The 20,463-nt window shown below is 40.9% G+C and overlaps 2 protein-coding genes across 26 annotated transcripts in view; both read right to left on the minus strand.

Annotated features, from left to right (window-relative positions):
• Window positions 1-408: 408 nt before the first annotated feature.
• On the minus strand, window positions 409-9,626 carry MANF (mesencephalic astrocyte derived neurotrophic factor). The gene is made up of 4 exons (XM_020788666.3): window positions 9,457-9,626; window positions 6,475-6,602; window positions 5,345-5,486; window positions 409-832 (listed from the first exon to the last, which is right to left on the minus strand). The coding sequence occupies exons 1-4, from the start codon at window positions 9,542-9,544 to the stop codon at window positions 648-650; spliced, it is 543 nt and encodes a 180-aa protein (XP_020644325.2). The 5' UTR covers window positions 9,545-9,626; the 3' UTR covers window positions 409-647.
• A 1,738-nt stretch (window positions 9,627-11,364) lies between these two features.
• DOCK3 (dedicator of cytokinesis 3) overlaps window positions 11,365-20,463 on the minus strand; it is a 291,232-nt gene continuing 282,133 nt past the window's right edge. For 22 of the 25 annotated variants that reach the window (XM_078385476.1, XM_078385471.1, XM_078385469.1 and 19 more), the window contains one exon: window positions 11,365-20,410. In XM_078385476.1, the coding sequence (XP_078241602.1) occupies window positions 19,904-20,410 (507 nt within the window). In that variant the 3' untranslated portion in view covers window positions 11,365-19,903. The remainder of the gene's footprint in view (window positions 20,411-20,463) is intronic. The other 3 variants (XM_078385478.1, XM_078385477.1, XM_078385473.1) reach the window with 1 other exon arrangement.

The raw sequence follows: 20,463 nt of genomic DNA on the forward strand, positions 1-20,463 counted from the left end.
CAAATGTAATAAAGCACTGGTTCCCAGTCTATTTTGACCCTCCTCTGACTTAACTGAAGCAACATGCAAGAATATAATTGTACAAATAGCACTGTTTAAAAGGTTATCCAGAATCTGCAAGGTTCCCTCATTACCTATATCTATTTATGCAAAAAGCTGCTTTGATCATTTATAGATGCATTAATGAAATTATGTAAATTTCAGCAGCCAATTAAAGTTAATGTGATTATTGCATTCTTGATCAGACATCTGTTCATGCAGTGGGCACATGAGTAGGAAAATGGCCAGGACTTTATAACAATAGCAATCCAGCCATAAGAACTTGCATAATTTCACTTATACATGTATAAATCATCAGTAGGATTTCTGCCACTGAACTCATATGACTCCCATTAATTCAACTGACACTGGATTTCACAAGTTTTATTTCAAAAAACCCATACATGTCAGTATTTTAACATAAATCAGTGACAAGAGAAAAACTTGACATGACAAGGCAGTTGAACCAGCATTGCAAGAACCGCTCCACTCTGACACATGAAACCCTGTTAAATAAGTTACAAAAACAGCTCTCCAAGAAAGAAAAAATAGGAAGAGTAATATAGTTTGTGTGTGAGTTGCTAATGTGCTAGAGGCCACAATGGTGGTCAGAGGTCTGTCCGTGAACTAGCTGCTTTGGGGGCATATTTAGGCATCAGTTCATTGATTTTCCGAATGTAGTCCGATTTTTCTGCACAGCCTTTGCATGTTTCACCCCAATCATCTAGAATCTTCTTCAGTTCTTTCACTCGCAGCTTCTTCAGGTCCACTGTGCTGAGATCAATCTGTTTATCTGGTAAAAGAGAGGGTCATGTTACTGTATGAAGCATCAGTAGTTCATCAGTTAGTCAAGGATCCCTTTCATATTTGTAACACAAACCTATGCATGATTACTTAGGAGATGTCTCATAAATTTGACTGAGACTTGCTCTAACGTAAAGATGCACAGCAATATGACCCTAAAGACACAACACCCTTTTAAGTGTCAAATGCTTCCCGTGTCTTAAGAAAATAAAGGCATCGTATGTACTGAAAATTCCAAGTCAAAATCACACTGTCCTAATTTGCTTGGTTAGCATGGGCTAAAAATATATGAACTACACAACACCATAACTACAACTTTTTATATATAGCAAAAGCTTTCCTCAACTACCTCTGAAATGGACACACTGAAACAAAGCAAGATAAAAAAAAATGATTCCAATCGGTTGCCAGTACAGTGATGCCTCGACTTATGAATGTCCCGACTTACAACCATTTTGAGTTACGACCAGCTCCAACCACAAAATTTTGCTTTGACTTGCAGTCGGAGCTTCCAGCTATGAACAGAAAAAGGCAGGGAAAAAAGGTGGGAAATTCAAACTGCTAACTGTTGGTAGGGGAAGAGGCTGTTTCTTTGTAGCTCTTTCGCCCCAACAGAGTGCGATTGGAGGCGGCTTTGGACTGCCTGATAAGGCAAGGTGCTGTTTTCTGCTTTTTAAAAACTGTTCTGAGTGGGTTTTGCAGCATGGTTTTGGGCTGGGGGTTATGTTTCTGTGCTGTGATTGGTCTTGGGGGGATTGTTTATTTTTTGGTATTTTTCCCCATTTTTGGTGGGTTTAGGGGGTTTCCTTGCTTTTGGGGTTTTCCCCCTATTTCCGATGGGTCTTGCACAATGTGCGTGCTTTTTGCTTTGTTCTGCATTTCCTATGGGTCTTTAGTGCTCTGCTTGCTTTTTGCCTTGCTTTCTTTGCATTTCCAATGGGTCTTGCACGCTCTGCTTGCTTTCTAGTTTGCTATCTTTGCATTTCTGATGGGTCTTGCACGCTTTGCTTGCTTTTCTCCCCCCCTCCCCTTCAGCCAGAAGGGATTTATCACATTTCTGATGGGTCTGGCAGTGATTTTTCTTTTTGGTGATTTTTTTCTTCAGCTGGAATGGATTAATTGCATTTCAATGCATTCCTATGGGAAATGGCGCTTCGATTTACAATCATTTTGAGTTACGACCAGAGTTCCGGAACCAATTAAGTTCGTAAGTCAAGGCACCACTGTACTGAAAAGAGAAATAATGATCTGGCTGATCCACAATGCTGAATTATGGGTTAAGTGTTGCATGAGCAGAATTTGAAAAATGTGCACTGGACCTTGTTCTACGATGGTTGCTTACAGTATTAGGAAAAAAACTGAAAGTATACTTAAGCAATTACAGTTTTAGCAAACAGGCCAGGATTTTCAAACCGGGTTTTGCAACTGTTTCTTTTCACAGTTAAGACCAGGCACAGTTTGTTTGGGACATGTCCACAAGGAATAGAGGAGGCGCATACAAGATTTGCTCACATGACGTCAAACCAGAGTTACAACTGAACACAATCACTGCAATAGATACAGGGCGTTATAACAGAGGTGTTGTTGTTGTTGTTTAGTCGTGTCTGACTCTTCGTGACCCCATGGACCAGAGCACGCCAGGCCCTCCTATCTTCCACTGCCTCCCGGAGGTCTGTCAATTTCATGTTGGTTGCTTCGCACACACTGTCCAGCCATCTCATCCTCGGTCGTCCCCTTCTCCTCTTGCCGTCACACTTTCCTAACATCAAGGTCTTTTCCAAGGAGTCTTCTCTTCTCATCAGATGGCCAAAGTACTGGAGCCTCAGCTTCAGGATCTGTCCTTCCAGTGAGCAGTCAGGGTTGATTTCCTTTAGAATTGATAGGTTTGTTCTCCTTGCAGTCCAGGGGACTCTCAAGAGCCTCCTCCAGCACCACAATTCAAAGGCATCAATTCTTTGGCGGTCTGCTTTCTTTATGGTCCAGCTCTCACATCCATACATCACGACAGGAAAAACCATAGCTTTGACTATTCGGACTTTTGTTGGCAAGGTGATGTCTCTGCTTTTTAAGATGCTGTCAAGGTCTGTCATCGCTTTCCTCCCCAGAAGCAGGCGTCTTTTAATTTCATGGGTGCTGTCTCCATCTGCAGTGATCATGGAGCCCAAGAAAGTAAAATCTGTCACTGCCTCCATATCTTCCCCTTCTATTTGCCAGCAGGTGATGGGACCAGTGGCCATTATCTTAGTTTTTTTTATGTTGAGTTTCAGGCCGTTTTTTGCACTCTCCTCTTTCACCCTCATTACAAGTTTCTTTAATTCCTCCTCACTTTCTGCCAGCAGAGTGGTATCATCTGCATATCTGAGATTGTTGATATTTCTTCCGGCAATCTTAATTCCGGCTTGGGATGCCTCCAGTCCAGCCTTCCGCATGATGTATTCTGCATATAAGTTAAATAAGCCGGGGGACAATATACAGCCTTGTCGTACTCCTTTCCCAATTTTGAACCAGTCAGTTGTTCCATATACAGTTCTAACTGTTGCTTCCTGTCCCACATATAGGTTTCTGAGGAGATAGACAAGGTGGTCAGGCACTCCCATTTCTTTAAGGACTTGCCATAGTTTGCTGTGGTCCACACAGTCAAAGGCTTTTGCATAGTCAATGAAGCAGTAGTAGATATTTTTCTGGAACTCTCTGGCTTTCTCCATAATCCAGCAATTTGGTCTCGAGTTCCTCTGCCCCTTCGGAATCCAGCTTGTACTTCTGGGAGTTCTCGGTTCACATACTGCTGAAGCCTACCTTCTAGGATTTTGAGCATAACCTTGCTAGCGTGTGAAATGAGTGCAATTGTAAGGTAGTTGGAGCATTCTTTGGCACTGCCTTTCTTTGGGATTGGGATGTAGACTGATCTTTTCCAATTCTCTGGCCACTGTTGCATTTTCCAAACTAACAGAGGTACATATCTTTTTGTCAACTGTCCTACAATAGTGTGTGTGTCTGTGTCTGTGTGTGTGTCTGTGTGTGTGCGTGTGTTTCTCATCCAGGAAAGTAGAAATCCAGATAAAGATTTGTTGGGGGAAATTTCCACTTTCGCAGCTTTCAGAAGCAACTATGAAAACTCAAAATATTACCTATGTAAGTAGTAAGGCAGAACTGAGTATTACCCCAAGAGAGGACAAAACAAGAGAACAAGTACCTACATTAATTAGTGAAGAATTTGGGAAAGATTATAAGCTTCCCACTTTCTTTCAAAGAGAACCAGAACACATACCAAGACATATGTGTTCATCTTAGTTCTCAATGATTGGGGATGCAGTGTCACCCTGAACTGATTTCTTCTGCTCTAATAAATCTGATAAGATTGTTTTTATTTTTATTTTTCAATTAGTTGAGATCAATTAGTATTTACTCCATGCTAGAATTCTCCTTCAGAAGATTATCAAGAAGGTTCCTGTCAAACATTACCAATTTGTTTTATGTACAGTGGTGCTTCCCAACCTTGGGTAACCTGGTGTTCTTAGACTGCAATTCCCAGAAGCCTTCACCACTTGCTGCCCTGCCCATGGTTTCTGGGACTTGCAGTACAAGAACATCTGGACCCAAGGTTGGGAACCACTGACCTCCAGGATTAGACTTTTCCTAATTGAACATGCAACTATGTTTTTCCTGCTTTTCAGCACCATCCCTCCCCAGTAAATATTCCATAATTAAGTCAGTATTTTATTCTTGGCTGCTAAATGCTAGTATAGAGACAATGCAAGCATTGCAAGCATAACCAGTCCAAGGAGATATACTTCAGTATTGGGAGTACTGCAATATATGACTGGATGAAATAATGATTACTTGTTGGAAGATCATGACACTCTTTCACAAAGGAAAACTGCATGATGAGACCTAGCCTAAAGCATGGTACTCTGCATGCTCATTCTCTCTGCCTAAAACAATTCAAAGTTACTTCTGAAGAAGGGAGTACATCTATAACCAAAACAGCTAGTGATGACCAGTGTGATAGAGGTTCTTACAATTATGCTTATGCTGGGAAAAATGTATTGGAAGCAGCTTTTTCTTAATAAAAGAACTAGCAGCCATACAAAGACACTGATAGGTGCAAAACAGAGGATGGATGTAAGAAAGTACTTTGTGCAATGCAAAGTTAAATAAAGGAATTCATTACAACAAGAGATATGACAGCCACCAACAGACCCATTTTTTAAAAAAAAAACCTAAGTTCATGGAAAACAACATTATCAATGTTGAGTTGCAATAACCAGTGTTACCTTCATTTCAGTATCAATGCCTATGAGTCCAAATAATTGTAAATTAATCTCCAGTATCAGTCTACAAGTTTCTAATCACTATCTTAAGGGATACATGAGCAGAGCACCTACGTCTTGCTTGTAGGCTTCCCACAGGTTGACACTGCGTGAATAAAATTCTTCACTAGCCCAGCTTTTAGTCGATCAAGGTTTTTACTCACTTCTAGCCAACATATAATTGTACTCACCATACTTCAGTTCGCATATCTGACTGTCCTTTTTTTTCAGCTTCTCACAAATCTTCTCAACAGGAATGTGGTTACTTAGAGGTTTTGACACCTCATTAATCATTTTAGTGGCTGCATCACTGGTTGCTCCAATGTAATAGCACTAAAGAAGAAGCAGACAATGGATGATCAGTACACTTAAAAATAGTTATATTTTCTTTTGGGCTGCCTTGTCAAGTTTGTCTGAAACATAAAGATGGCAGTTGTTAGCCTAAAAGAACTTTTCTTTCAGAACAGAAAAAGAAAGTTACAGCATCCCTGCAGTTCTGTTTCTGCCTGCTGAAACCTTCAGTGCTCCAGGGAACTGTCTAACACGGGATGTTATCAAAGTAGGCAGAATATCTTAAAGGATCAGCACAACTATTGAACAATGAATCATCTGCCCCCCCATCTTTCATATTGAATTGGGCTGCTTAAGAGATATTTGAAGAAGTCTTGGGAAGGATAAGGTATAGCAGACACAATTAGATTCCCTTTCCTCAGAAATCACACATTAAGGCCTAAATCCAATCATTAGTTGCAATGAGAGTGAATACTTGTTTAAATCCAACTGATTCAATTACTAGATAAAGAATGTGTGCTTAGAAGTTTACTACCATTAATACATCCTTAAAGGCTTGGTTTTAAAGGGTATTTGAAAGACTGTCCATGATGATATATTTCTACACAGCCACTCAAATCTTCAGAGTAGATACTGTTCCGAATCTCAGACAGACAGCAAGAAAAGAGCCCAGACCCACCAATGACAAGTATCAGCAATAATCAAAATGAAGTCTCCTTTGCCACATGCTAGAAACCTAGATTATCCTAGAAATGCTAATCTTGTTACCTCTGGTATTGGTACCGCTGTACTGTTTTCCTACAATTCCTTTAAGTGAATATGCTAATCATCTTGGAGAATCAAACTGGGGTGAAGAGGAAGACATAAATAACTAGATTCTTCCTTCAGTTCTCAGTAGTGTCTGTTCAATACTTTTATCAGGTTTTCTTTGTTTTGAAAGAACTCTGATCTCTTCACAACCCTTTTTTATGTCAAATTAACATTTTTCATCCAACTTGCCACAGAAATGAAACATGCCTCTGCTACTTACCAGACGGTTCTCCTTGCCTTTTGTTTCTTTGCAGGATTTCAAAATTTCTTTTTCAATACTATTTGGTGTGAACTCAGCATTACTGTCACGCAGGCTCTGGTAGAATCTTCCCAGGAATGACACACACACTATGAAGAGGAAAAGAGACACAAACATGAAACGAACCTGTGAAACCAACTGTTTCAGGCAACTTTGAAATAAACAAAGGACACTGCATCAAAAGACAACCTGCTAATAGTCTAGAGGACAAAACAGAATGGGGAAATATAGCCTTCATGCCACACACTAAAAAAGCAGTAAGAAAAAAAAACACACATAACAAAACAGAAAACGCAGTGTAAATATTTCCTGAAGTGACTACAATGGAGCACTCTGAACAGTCAGTAAAACCCACTATATAACAAAGTTAATACTAAAAATAAAACAGGACAAAAACAAAAGGCAAAGTATTGTGGTAACCTTAAGACTAGCAGGTTATTTCAGTGTGAGGTTGAACATATTCTTACCAAGTCAGAAGACAGGAAATGTGCCTGTTACCTAGTCATAAACCTAGCTTGCTTAGACTTTGCTCAAAGAGGAAAAAAACATGTTAGTCTTTCCTTGCTGTTCCATCCGATTCTAGACTGAATGTTTTAAGAGTAAATCTCTTGTGACAGAAGCATGAGAAGAAGAATTAGACTGACTAGAGATTACCTACACAACACACAGAATAAACCTTTGATGTAGACTGGGGTCTTACTGTCTGCAAATTATACAAATCACTGGGCATATTTTGTCACTAAAAACTTCCTTCTTGTATGATACTTATACCATGGGGATGGCTTAGGTATTGCTCCTTCCTGCACTGCTCTCTGGGACACATAACAGGAATGCATGCCAACAGTGTTTCAGCACAGAGAGGCTTCGAAGCATCCACTTACCTCTGCATGAAGCCTTGCAATCCCAGCCATTTCCATACTATCAGTGTAACAAGATAAAGAACTCCAGAATAGTGTGGTTTTCACTAGTGAAATATGGTACATACAGAAGGTCTAAGAATTAGAGTAGGGATGGGCCAACTGTGGCCCTTCACATACTGTTGGATGATAACTTCCAGCATTCTTCACCACTGGCCATGCCAAGACTGATGGGCTAGCTCCAGGACGACAAGCTGCAATCCACAAGTTAGTTTCATTGACAACTTGGGACCTGTACTGGCTTGGAATCCAAATACTTATTTTGATTGGTTTGCACATAATGGAAAATACTTTTTTATTCTGAAAATCTGATGTCTGAATGGCCACAATGCTCGCTTGTCTAATTTTCTCTGACAGAAATAAACAACTCCCCAACAATTCTCAGTGAGTATCTTTCCTGTCTTGGCTGGGGGACATACCACAGGCAGGCAAGCACTATCCTTTAAGAGAACACAATGCTAGCCGTATCCATATATTGTTACAGTAGAACATTTTCATACCTTTTACATAAGATAACCCTTTAAGCACTTACAGTATTCCTGTAATGCAGCTCAATACCACTTACTTCAAAACTTAGCCTGTAAAATTATGGCCAGCACCTATGAACTGATGGGCAATAAAGTGATAGCTGTATAATGTGAAACTGAAAGCAAAAGCATCATATACATACAATGGGTAACAATGTGCTCTAATCTGACCAGACCTATGTGATGTATTGGTTAGTTTAAGCCCAAATTTAAATCCACCTCATCTGTGAATCTCACAAGGCATCACAACTACCTTGCACCTCACTCCAAACTATATCACAGGGTTGTTGTGAAGAAAAAAATAGGGTGTGGATGGGGAGGCAGTACAACAGTACAAAGTGCCTTGAGCTTATTGAAGGAATGAAGGTACATAATTTTAATCATAAACAGCTATCAGTGGGACAAGTCTCATAAAACTCGCCAGCATAAATCTGTCCTTCGCAAAGATGCTTTTGCCTTGGCACAGCCATCTCTTGCTGTTTATTTGATGAGACTGTTGCTGAGAGATGCTCAGTTTCTGAAACAGAATGTGAGGAGGAATGACACCCCCCAAAATCCTCAGTAAGGTCTTCTGATAGCTGCATTTTATCACTGATTTATAACGCATGTTCTAAGCACTCAGACAGTAACAACTGGGCAATCGTCCCTGCTTTGATGAATGCTCAGAAATTAAAATACATCTTTGGGGAAACTCAGCCTGTGGGAGTGTTTGCTACAAGCAGAGGATTCAATGGGTGTTACTGCAGTTCTAGGGAGTGTAAGGCAGAACGTAGGCCTACTCGCTACTTATCCTAAACCAGTACCAATCTCAAAGTGAGAATTATGCATCAAGCAGAAAAAGCTGGTGCTAGCGGGATCAACTGGCTGGAGCAGCCCGTTTTCCTGATAACAGAAACAACGTTATTTATTAGGAACAGGACACTGACTTCCCTAAAGGATGACCCATTTTACAAGAAAATGACCTTCAAAATAACGACTTCTAAATGAGCAGGTGTACTTTATATAAACTTGCTCCACTCTGGCACTCTGCACGCGGGACTACAACTCGCATCATCCCTGGCCAGCGAGTTGGGGTGTGTGTGTGAGACTCCTATCAACTTTTTTCAGCCCAAGATCTGGGCTGCCTTGGATGAAGATTTCTCACCAATGAAACAGGCCAATGAACAGCAGAAGTCGACGCACAACGCAGTCCTTCCCCTTCTCCCTCAACCCAGAGCGGGCACGACGCCCGCTTTCTCTCCGGAGCAATCGGTTTTTAGCGCCTGCTGCGGCAGGGCTACTTTCCTCCTCACAACGACCCCGCGAGGTGGTCCAATGCTATTTCTTTTCGACCAAAAACAAAAAGGGGGGGGGCGCCGAGAGCGCTGCCTAACTTCGAGGCCGGAGACGGGACCAGGGAGACCTTTCGCTGCCTCTCTCGGCGCAGCCCCCGGGGAGGCGCCTGATTCCCACGCCGGTTGCTCCTTCGCCGGCCCTCCCGGCCCCGAAAGTGGACTCACCTTCGCAGTCTCCCTCCCGCAGACCGTGGCTATCCGCCGGGAGCAGGATCAGAGCCAGCGCCGCCCAGAGCCCGTTGGCCGCCCGCATCCTCGCTCTCGACCACCACCTCGGCTGGCTGGGCTCCCTCTCTCCACAGCCGGCGCCTTGACGACATGCTCAACGCCCATTCGCTTCCTCATTGGCTGCTCTTTGTTTCTTTTCCCACGTTCGGCCTTGCCATTGGACCACCCCAACCCGAGTCTCCACGCTGCCTTTCCTGATTGGTCAAGAGGTTTTCGGGACGGGAGAGTTGGCGGCCGCCGATTGGATCAAGGAAGTCAAGTAAGACAGACGCTCTCTTTCTGCAAACCTCAACGCAGGCGCTGAACCATACTTATCTAGGGCAAGGGCGTGAGTTCCACGTAAGACGGAAGTTTCGCCATTTTAATTCAGGGCACTGGCGCGCGCTAAGGACGGAGTGGGGGGGGGGTTGAAGAGGCGGAGGCGTAAGAGCCGCTTCTGTTCCAAAGCATTTGCTCTGCGGACTCTGAGGTGGCCGGCATCCGAAGAAAGACTGGCGGAGCGCCGCCTAACGGACGGGCCAGCTCGCTCTCTAAACCCGGCGGGAGGCGGTTCCTGAGGGGAAAGCTGAGGGAAAACCACGCTCTCTTTTAAGTCTCGCCCGCTGCTGGGAATCTCCTCAGCCCGGAAGCAGGTCGGACGGTTGGCCGGTCGCTCCGTAGTCGTTCCCTTCGGCGCAGTCTTTCCTCAGAGAAGCGTGAAAGGTGCCTGGCCGGCGAGGGCCTCGAACCCTTAGAGTGAAATACGGGGTTGCAGGTCCTTAATTGGGAGCGGGGGGGGGGGGGGGAGGAAGAGAGAGAAAGATAGGCAAACGCGCCGACCGTCGCCTGCGTGCGATGACAGAAGCCGTAGCCGGTCCCAGGATGCCTGTCTGTCAAGGGCGAAGGCGAGTCTTGTCTGCTGCTCCCCGCCAGAGCTGAGGAAGATTTGGGGGGGCAGGAGAAGAGAGGGAGGCAGCTGCCGAGGACCAGGCGTTTCGGCAGCTCCCCGAAAACAGAACCTTAGCCACAGGTTGGAAAGGAAAGCCTTCTGGCAGATGCCCGTGTAATAATAATTACCTGCTGTCAAGTCGATGCCGACGTACGGTCACCCTCTCCTAAGGTAGATGGTACTTTTTCCTGGAGTTGCTATGGGACTGCGCTCTTTGCCCAAGGCTGCACCGACTGGTTTATTGGGACTCACGCCTGAGTCACTGACCTAATCCAGCCTCGTTTTAACAAACGAGAAAACACGAAGTAGTATAAGTTGCTCAAAATGCTTTCAGACAGTAAGGACCTCTCAATTAAAAAAAAAAAACCTTATGGATCCCTGATGCATGGTTGAAACGCTGGGCTCAAGACACGCAACAGCCCTTTCTGTTCTGCGCAGATCCTCCTTTGCAACACGTCTTCTGTGGACTTTCCTCGTAGGATCATTTGGGATGCTGATAAAAGAAAGGGGCCACCTTACTCATTGCTTGCCAGTTAACAAATCTCACGGAAGTAGGAAATAATGCTAATGCCCAAATTGGCGGCTGCAACAGTATTAAAATTACAAAAAGTATACAAATGTGCCTTGTTTTTAATACTGTAGTACAGTACTTTGTTTTACCTCCGTTGACAGATGGAGAAGCCAACTTTTTGCACTTCGGTGTTACTTTAGCTCCCTCTTGCGCTTTTTTAAAATTCCTGGTTTTTTTTTTTTTTTGGTAATACAGTTCAAGTTATTGCTAAGGAGTAACAAATCAGAAAGATACCTTCCCTCACCCCACCGTTTTCCTAGAGGGATATAGTATATAATGGAAGCGCAGAATATTAAGCGTGTTGGCCAATGACCTTTTTTGTTAAAATGATGAAAATGCACAGAAATCACAATCAAGTTATATATTTATTTAGTGTGAAAGGTAGGATTTAAAATCAAGACTGTAAAATCCATTCATCCTTAAATTAATTACAGAATATCTAATATTCAAAGACCACACAACTAAACACTTAGTACTAGAAACATTTGTTTGTAAATTTATATGTGTGTATTCAGAGTCACATACAGTATGTGCACTGGCACAGGTCTCTTTACCTTCTGAATTATTGGGATTGAAAAGTTCTTGAATCTTTTGAGAAATGACTGCAGAAAGGAAAGGAATAGTAAACCATTTTTAGCCCATCACTGATTATTGAAATCACATTCGGGTTTATCATATATTTTACTAGGATTCTATGTCTATTAGAAAAATGCTTGGGGCACCGCACTTACATTAGAACTAAAACTAAAATTAGGAAATATTATAAAAGGTATGCAGATTTTGAAAAGGAACTATACAGGTAGACATTACCTACATTTCCCTGGTGTCTGTAAAAGGCAGAAAAGTTCCCAAATTTGTATTGTTCATTCTTACATGCTGTTCTGTGGCAGATGATGTCACTTTATAACAAGAAAGTGAGCAGTAACTGGGATTCAGTGTGTAACCTGAGCACTCCTAGTTTTTTGCTTCTGAGACTGGACTCATTGATTATTGTAAGCATCCTTCAGTCTTGAGAATAATGTGCTCTGAATAGAGGTCTTGGAACAGCGTCTAGTGTGACTGAGAAAGCCAATACTAAAGTGAAATCCCTTCCACACTGAAGACAAATACAAGCTGTCCCCTGTCCAACTCCATGATTTTGATGGGTTCGGGACTGCCTCTTTGCTTCGGCCTGCTGAACAAGTGCCTCTTCAAATTGGGAGAGGCCATGCTACACCACCTGCCTCCAGGCTGAACACTCGGATGTTAAAGTTTCCCATCTGTTGAGGTTCATTCCTAAGGCCTACAGATCCCGCTTCCAGATATCCTTGTATCACAGCTGTGGTCTCCCTCTGGGGCGATTTCCCTGCACTAATTCTCCATACAGGAGATCTTTTGGAATCCGACTGTCAGCCATTCTCATGACATGCCCAAGCCAATGTAGACTTTGCTGTTTTAGTAATGTATACATGCTAAAAATTCCAGTTCGTTCTAGGACTACGTATTTGGAACTTTGTCCTGCTACGTGATACCAAAAATGTGTCGGAGATAATGCATATGGAAGGTGTTCAACTTCCTCTCCTGCTGTGCACAAAGGGTCCAGGACTCACTGAAGTACAGGAGTGTACTCAGGACACAGGCTCTATAGACCTGGATCTTGGTATATGTCGTCAGCTTCTTATTAAGCCATACTCTCTTTGTGAGTCTAGAGAACATGCTAGCTGTTTTGCCAATGTGTTTCTCCAGCTTGACATCTAGGGAGAAGGTGTCAGAGATCGTTGAGCCAAGATATACAAAGTCATGAACAACCTCCAATTCTTGTGTATAGATGGTAATAAAGGGAGGTGAGTCCACGTTCTGGCCCATGACTTGTGTTTTCTTCAGGCTGATTTGTTAGTCCAAAATCTTGGCAGGCCTTACTAAAACAATTCATAAATTGTTAGAGATCTTCAGCAGAATGGGCAACAACAGCTGCATCATTGGCGGAAGTCTCGCATGGATTTCAGCTGGATATTGGTTTTTGCTCTCAATCTAGAGAGATTAAAGAGTTTTCCATCTAATCTAGTCTGGAGATAGTCACCTTCTGCTGCAGTTCCAAAAGCATGCTTCAGCATGACAGCAAGAAAGGTCCCAAATAGGGTCGGCATGAGGACACAGCCCTGTTTCATTCCACTTTGGATTGTCAAAGGGATCTGATGTTGAGCCATCAGAAACTACAGTGACCTTCTTTTCCTCATGAAATGATTTGATTATGTTAAGGTGTCAACGTGGACATCCAATCTTGAGAAGAATTTTAACCAGACTCATTTAAAATCTGGTTAAAAGTGTGGTTTGAGAATAGGTTTCTATATGTCATTCAAAACAATTGGTTAGTACTTGAGCTGAACAAGGTCACTATCATAACATTCTGACAGCTGAAGGATGATTTGGTTACAACTTAAGAGGTGATGTACTGTATTTAAATTTGATACTTTGCACTCCTTGTAGTTTCAAACTAATGCTTTTATATTATAGTTTAAGTGGGTTTTCTAAGAATTCAGTTTTAAATCTTCAATGCCATAGTCCCCTTTGACTCTAAGCTTTGTGAGATGCTTGTCCAAACACTAGGAATCTTAGAAGAAGTTTAGGTGTTAGCTTATCTAATGACATCCATTCCAAAATATTGGGAGGGTCATATATTGTCCACGTCCTAAAGCCTTGCTAAAAGCATGGGTAACTACCTGGACTTCAGCTTACTGAATCTGTGATTCAGGTGGCTACAGCTCACCTGCAATTTGTGGAGTGTTGCTGAACTGGACCATAACAGCTTTCAAACTGAGGGCTTGCCTCCATCTCTTATCTGAAGCCAATGCTGAACTGAACATGAATAATCATATATGAAGAGCCTCCCAAAAGTCAAGGTGGGAGTTACAGAACAGTAATTTACATGGTTTGAGGAAGGCACTACCTCAACATAAAGGCAAGAAAATAAAGTGGTCATAACCAGTATTAACTATGTACTATGGCCCTAAGTTGTGTGTGAGAATAGAGGCAGGTGAAAATACATATTTTCATTTACACAGCAGCGATAATAGACACATTAGATGACAGGTATCCTGGCTTGAGCTGCATATCTAATTATCTTATGCACATTCTGATGTATTTCTGCCAAGATGGCAGATCCTTGGGTCTATCCATTTTGCATGCAGGTAGCAGTATCAAGATCAGGTACACATAGCAACTTGTTCTGTACATGCTTCTTCACTACATGGAATTACTGATAAGAATTTGTGTTCACTGAAAATAGTATTAGGTATAATTGCTGAGTCTTTTTAGAGAACAATATCCACCCATCTCATAGATTTTATTTTTAAAGCTACATGCACATGGAGTAAGTCATTGTAGAACTGTCTAATGGAAGATAAACATCTTGCACTGGAGCAAAGTAGCAACAGATTCACAAAAATTCTGTTGGAAAAATAAACATTAAAGTAAAATGGTATTTTGGTGGGGAGATGGAAGATGAATCCCTGCTTGTGTTTGGCCCTTCTTAATTTTATATTTTTATTAACTGTTCATATTTTAACAGAATTACAGTTATGTATGCTCAAGTAATCTATACATTAAACAGCATTTTAAAAAGACAATATGCATAAATCAATCATAATATATAAATGCAACAATTTTCCCCCCAGCCTATGTTGAAATAAATAACCTAGGAGGAAAAAACCCACAAATATTTTTGCTTCTTTTCAAGGGCTTCATGAGTGCAATCATATTTGACTTGTACAGTGGGCAAATACTTAGCTGTTGGAAAAATTAGACCATTTAAAAAAGTTACAAAATGGTACAGGCAAAGTGTTGCTCACTGCCAGTGTCATCAATAATTATATAATTATAATGTTTGCATAATCACATTCTGTATAGCAGTCACTAGTACACTGGGAAGAGGCATAGGATTATCCTAGCAACACAATATTGCTGTTCTGATGATGGGTATTGTGATTTATTCACAATAAATGTGCTAAATAGAGGGAAGATGCTTAATGTTCTGCACATTCATTGTGCAATGAAATGATTGTCTAGAAAGATTTTCACAACCACGTTACTTAAGTTAGTTCCAGAGTGTTATTTTTCTCTGTGAGTCTCTTGGGGAGCAGAGATTTGCACCAGGCTGTTCCATATTTTCCTCTGTATTTTCAGTACAATCATTTGTTAATTAAACTTTGACATGAATGCATATGCAGAAATATAAACCCTTAGTTAACCCCTTTCAGTGCCTTCATATTTACCCTACAGAGGGTTGCTTCTTGTTTTTGGTTTCCTATCATTCCTAACATTCTGCCTTTCCTCTCTGCGTGCAGTGTGATATTTGTGCATGATTTCTGCTGCAACTATGTGCAGTTACCATAATCAGAATAATTTGGTGGTGTGATAGGGAAACAATCTGTTTTGGTTCTCTGTATGTATTCACTCAAAGCTGTGTTCTGCCATAGGTAGAAGAAATTAAACGTTTTTTTACAAGCTCTAGCCTTGGTTGCTAGAAGTGGATTATGTATCTACAGTTCAGACACAGAACATGCTTTGGGAATTGATCGATCACATAACTGGCAACAGGTACGTGTTAGACTATGGTGAATTGCTTAAATGAACCTGGGACTCATAATGGTAACTGGCTGCCACCAGTACCTAGGGCATAATGAAATCTAGACAGAAACTTTTAAGAATCTGTGCAAGTGTTCAGGTAAGGGCTTTTCTACCTGATAAAGGGTTATTTTAGCTGTCTTAGGTCTCACAGAGCCAGAAGAAAGTCATTCTAGTCAGCAGGATTGCTGTAGATAACTCATTTCTCCCTTGCAACAAGGTTCCACTCATTAGTGATTACTTTTGAGAATTAGATAAATATTAAAATTATATACATATGTCATACTGGAAGTCTTTTAATATGGGTTAAGTAAAATTGGGTCAGTTAAGGGTCAGTTATCAGATTAATTCCTGTATGAAATAGACTGCAGTAGTCTTCCCATTTTCCTGTTTCCCTTCCTCTAAACTCTTAAGTGTAATTTAATTTGACATTACCTGAAAATATAAAGTGCATCCTCTGCTTTACCTAGCACTTTCAAAATCTGTTGAGATGGACTAGGGCATTCAAATAAATGTGTGATTGGTACCTCAGAGAGCACAGCTATTCAATGATTTTAAATATCAGATATTGATCTTTAATTCCACATCACAGCAGTTGAGTGAATGGGGAGGGGAGGGAAGGAAAACCCCCAGAATAAAACATATTTACACCTAAAATTCACATCACTTATTTGTTGATTCCAGAAACATGCTATCACAATATATACAACGAAATATCTTTAGGACTCTGGTACAAATTTTGTGATTTTTTTTCCTGCAAGTTTTTTCTTATGGTTAATATAACTTTTCTGAACATGAATACACAAAAAGAGAATTGAATAGAGATTTTTTCCTGTGTGTTTTTTAAACGGGAGATTGCCATAGGTTAAAAACACATTTACAGGGCGCGAGAACCAGACATCACAATCTATACAATTTTTTTGCTCAATTTCCTGTACAAATACACAGCATTCATGTGATATATTTACATTTGAAACATGTTGGGAACAATAATCAACATGATATCCCCTCCCCAAATCTCCTGCTGTCTTCCTTCCCCATGTATGATATGATTTAATTTCTTTTAGGATAAAGCAAGACGGGGGAATGAGTGGTGGGGTTAATGGGGGGGGAAGAAACCTTATAATTCTGTTATTATAACAAAATGTATGTATCACTACTACTTCATGATGGAACTATTCCTATTTCTCAATGACCAATGTCTTTTAAACTGTCTTCTCCTCTAGACAAAGGACAAGAACTATTCTGGAGCTGTTTAGACCTTTTCCAAGGCACCATGATTGAGTGTGCTATTTCACTGTCCAAAAATATAATTTTTAAAAATTTCCATTTTGCTATCCAAAGACAATTATTACTATGTTTCTGTCAGGAACTTTGGCTTTCAAAGCCATGTCACCACAAGCCCCATCAAACAGGACTTGTATTAGTGGTCTGTAAAATCTAATAAGCACAGCATAGGATACCTAACTGGAGCTCCATTTGTGTTATGCTTTGTAGGATGCTTAGCTTCACATTCATTAACTGAAATACAATGTAAATTTCATTTTGCATTAAAACACACAGAGCTGCCTTCATTAAAAAGCCACTAACACGCGCACACACGTTACAACATTGTGCAGAAATTGAAAAACTGATTCCCCACAAATTTCCTTGTTAACTACCATTTAAATTTGCCTCCCTCCATACACAGGTTATTAGAGAGAAATTCTGACCTTCCTATTTTGTTACCTTTGCCAACTTGTTGCATGGCCCTTGAAGGGAAAAGGCCTTTAAAACTGTATCAACAGAAAAGGTTTCTCAGAGCTGTATGGATCTTGCAATCCTCTAAACATTCTTATTGGGGAGTAGGTCCTAGAGATTTCAGATGTCTAAATAATCATATTTAGAATTGATTTGCAAGTTCCTCAAACTCCAAAAAAGGCAATATGCCTTAATCATTCTCCTGGAGGTCTAGGTGAATAATAGTTATCCTGACTGGAAGTTTGACATGTGGCATGCCAATATTAATCTGAAGCACACCTACTGCCTTTAAATTGTGCTTGCCAGATGTTTTTGGTAGTTCTGGAGAGCATCCTGTCCTAGTGGGAAAAATGGTGCTTCTGGACCAATGTTAAGAGGGATGCAAAAAGCAGTTGTGAACACCAATGGCTCAAAAAGAGCACAAAATCTGATACTCTTTTTTTTTAATACCATGTTGCTTAGTTGAAATATGAAGAAAGGGGTAATAGATGTTTTGACTTAGAGAAATCTTGGTGAAACTGTCTTAGAAACTTACCTTACCAGTTTCAGTTGCACAGTGAGCATACTGTTCCCTCCATTTGTTCAGGGCAAAATCCATTATTCAGTTACTGAATGGCAACATCAGGACTTTGAAGTTTTCATCCAATGTGGGTGGACTTCTGCTTATACAGTGCTTTATTTATTTCTGCCCTTCTGAACCTGTCAGATTCGGTCTGGTGGGTCCCTCAACGTTCTAGAATAAATTTTGATGACATGTGGTTGAGATGCAACTGGATTTCACCCTTAAGTTAATAGGCATTTTGGACCAATCTTTCATATTCTCTGTGCTCCAGTCACTTTTAATATACAGTAACTGGTTTCACAAATGTGATTTTTTTAATGAAAAAAGAGAATTTTTTAACCCTCAGAGGGAAGTGCAACAAGATTAGAACTTGAACTAAATAGCCTTTTTATCATATTTAAGGTGTTGAAAACAAACGGATACTCAACACTGAATAAAATGAATTAATTTCTAATGTATAATTAGTTCTAATTTGCCAGTATATTGTTATATTGCCTTATGTGTGTTGATATTATTTTTCTTTGTGTATCTTCTAGGACCCTTTCTGAGCTTAAGTTTATCACTAATTATCACATAGCTTATAGCAGCATGTTCTAGAGCAGTGGTAGACCTTGGCCCTCCAGATGTTCTTGGACTTCAACCTCCAGAAATCCTGGCCAGCAGAGGTGGTGGTGAAGGCTTCTGGGAGCTGTAGTCTTAGAACATCTGGAGGGCCAAGGTTGGACACCACTGTTCTAGAGTATCTTTGATTAAAATGTACAATCACAACGTGCCAATTGGCTGCTTTAGTTCTTGAGTACAAGTACAAACAGTGGCTCCTTTCTTACTTCTGCATTCCACAACATTATTCATTACTTTAGTTCATCTTTCTTTAGACACAGTTAAGGACCTTTTTATTAAAAAATAAAATAAAAAGCTCCATAAGAAATTTGTTTCATTTTCTGCTAGCCGCCTTTAAAATGCCTACTTTTATAGTGTTAACATAGTGGATATTTATTGATGATTATGGTATTTCTGGAACAAATAGAGGTCCTGATGTCCTGTAGCAGGAGTACTTTGGGGGAGATGGTACAGTAACAGACAATATTTTGAACTATACAGATTCTTAACCTTCAGGGAAATGCATTCAAATATTTATTTTATTCTGATTGCTGTGCCATACTATTACTTTTCTTCCTGAACTGGAATAAACATGATAATGACAACAACGTGTCCAGATTTAGTAAGAGAAAGACCAAAAGTCTCATAGTTAGGTATCTCCCTCTTCTTATATCATTGGTAGATACAAATGACAATGAAAATGGGGGAAGCAAGAAATCAGAAAGTCTGTGACAAACCAGAAAGAATGTATGAAATGATGCCTTAAAGCTGACATGGAAGCCAGTAAGCACTGGATAGATTGCTTCAACACACTTGAGGCAATGTACAAAGACCACTGCTTAGCAGTTTATACACCTCAAGCCTGGAAGATTAAATTTCTTCTTAAGCATATTTCAGTGCCTCTACACTGTGCATCTTCTGGCTTGACACTTCATGGAATCCCTGAATTTGAAATGAGCATTCACTTACTACAGCAAATAAACATACTCCTAGTGCAACTGCTTCAACTTGTGCGCATCTCAAAATTGGGAGGAAAGCTGGAGATTCCCATGCTGCATTCCCCCTCAAAATTCTAGTATTTTTCAGTTTCTACAGGTGTTTACAGCTAACATATCATTTCCTGCTGTCTGATAAACTGTAGAAGGAATGAAGCACCCACTGCAAAAAAATTGATAAAACCCCCAACTACTGAAAATCTGAAAAGTATAAAATTAAATAAAAAGGAAAGCAGCAACTGCACATGCAGGCCTCAGTCTCTGGCTCCAACAGCAGAGTATAAATCAGTTCATTTTATCTCTTCTCTGAAGCCTCATTTTGTATCCCTCTTCTGGTTTTTTAGAACTGGAATGCTCATGCAAATTATTCTTCATCATTGCTTTGCTTACTGCTCACTGATGCCATGTTCCCAGGCTACCCTGGCTTGCTCCTCTTTTGTGCCGCTAATTGGCTGGGAGATTTTGCGATGCAGTGCCCGGTGTTTCTCTTCCTCTTCCAAAATCATCCCCTCCTCATTATCCATGTTTGGGAGACGGGAGTGATACGGTTTAGGAGGAAGAGCTGGAGGGTCTATAGTGTCCTGAGGAATGACTCCTGATGGAGCAGAGTGGCTTCGGCATGGCTGAGATTTGAGAGTTTCCAGAACATCCGGCTCTGACAGACTGTACCTGACAGGAAGGTAGGGTGTCTCTAAGTCTTCATCAGTATTCCAGGCCTGGCTAGGGACAGAATCCATGGTGTCTGTTCGAGGTGGGGGTTCAGATGAATGACCAAAGTTACTTTCACTCAGCGAAGACACTCCACTGCTGGCACTGCCTGAAAGAGTAGAATTGCTTCCATCCAGGCCAGACTGTGGACTGGTAGGTGATGCAGGTATTGGATGAAGAGGTGACTGTTTAAAAGGAAGAAGAAAACAATGCAGAGCTCATTGAGATGAAATGAAAC

Source organism: Pogona vitticeps, chromosome 2 (assembly GCF_051106095.1).
Source record: "Pogona vitticeps strain Pit_001003342236 chromosome 2, PviZW2.1, whole genome shotgun sequence".
NCBI classification, from domain to species: domain Eukaryota; kingdom Metazoa; phylum Chordata; class Lepidosauria; order Squamata; family Agamidae; genus Pogona; species Pogona vitticeps.

Bases quoted from the DNA above. Each gene is read 5' to 3' on its own strand.
- MANF (XM_020788666.3), bottom strand. From the start codon at position 9,544: ATGCGGGCGGCCAACGGGCTCTGGGCGGCGCTGGCTCTGATCCTGCTC. The intron at 6,603-9,456 runs GTGAGTCCACTT...TCCTCTTCATAG, and splicing joins GCGGGAGGGAGACTGCGAAG to TGTGTGTGTCATTCCTGGGA. The intron at 833-5,344 runs GTGAGTACAATT...CTCTTTTACCAG, and splicing joins GATATGCGAACTGAAGTATG to ATAAACAGATTGATCTCAGC.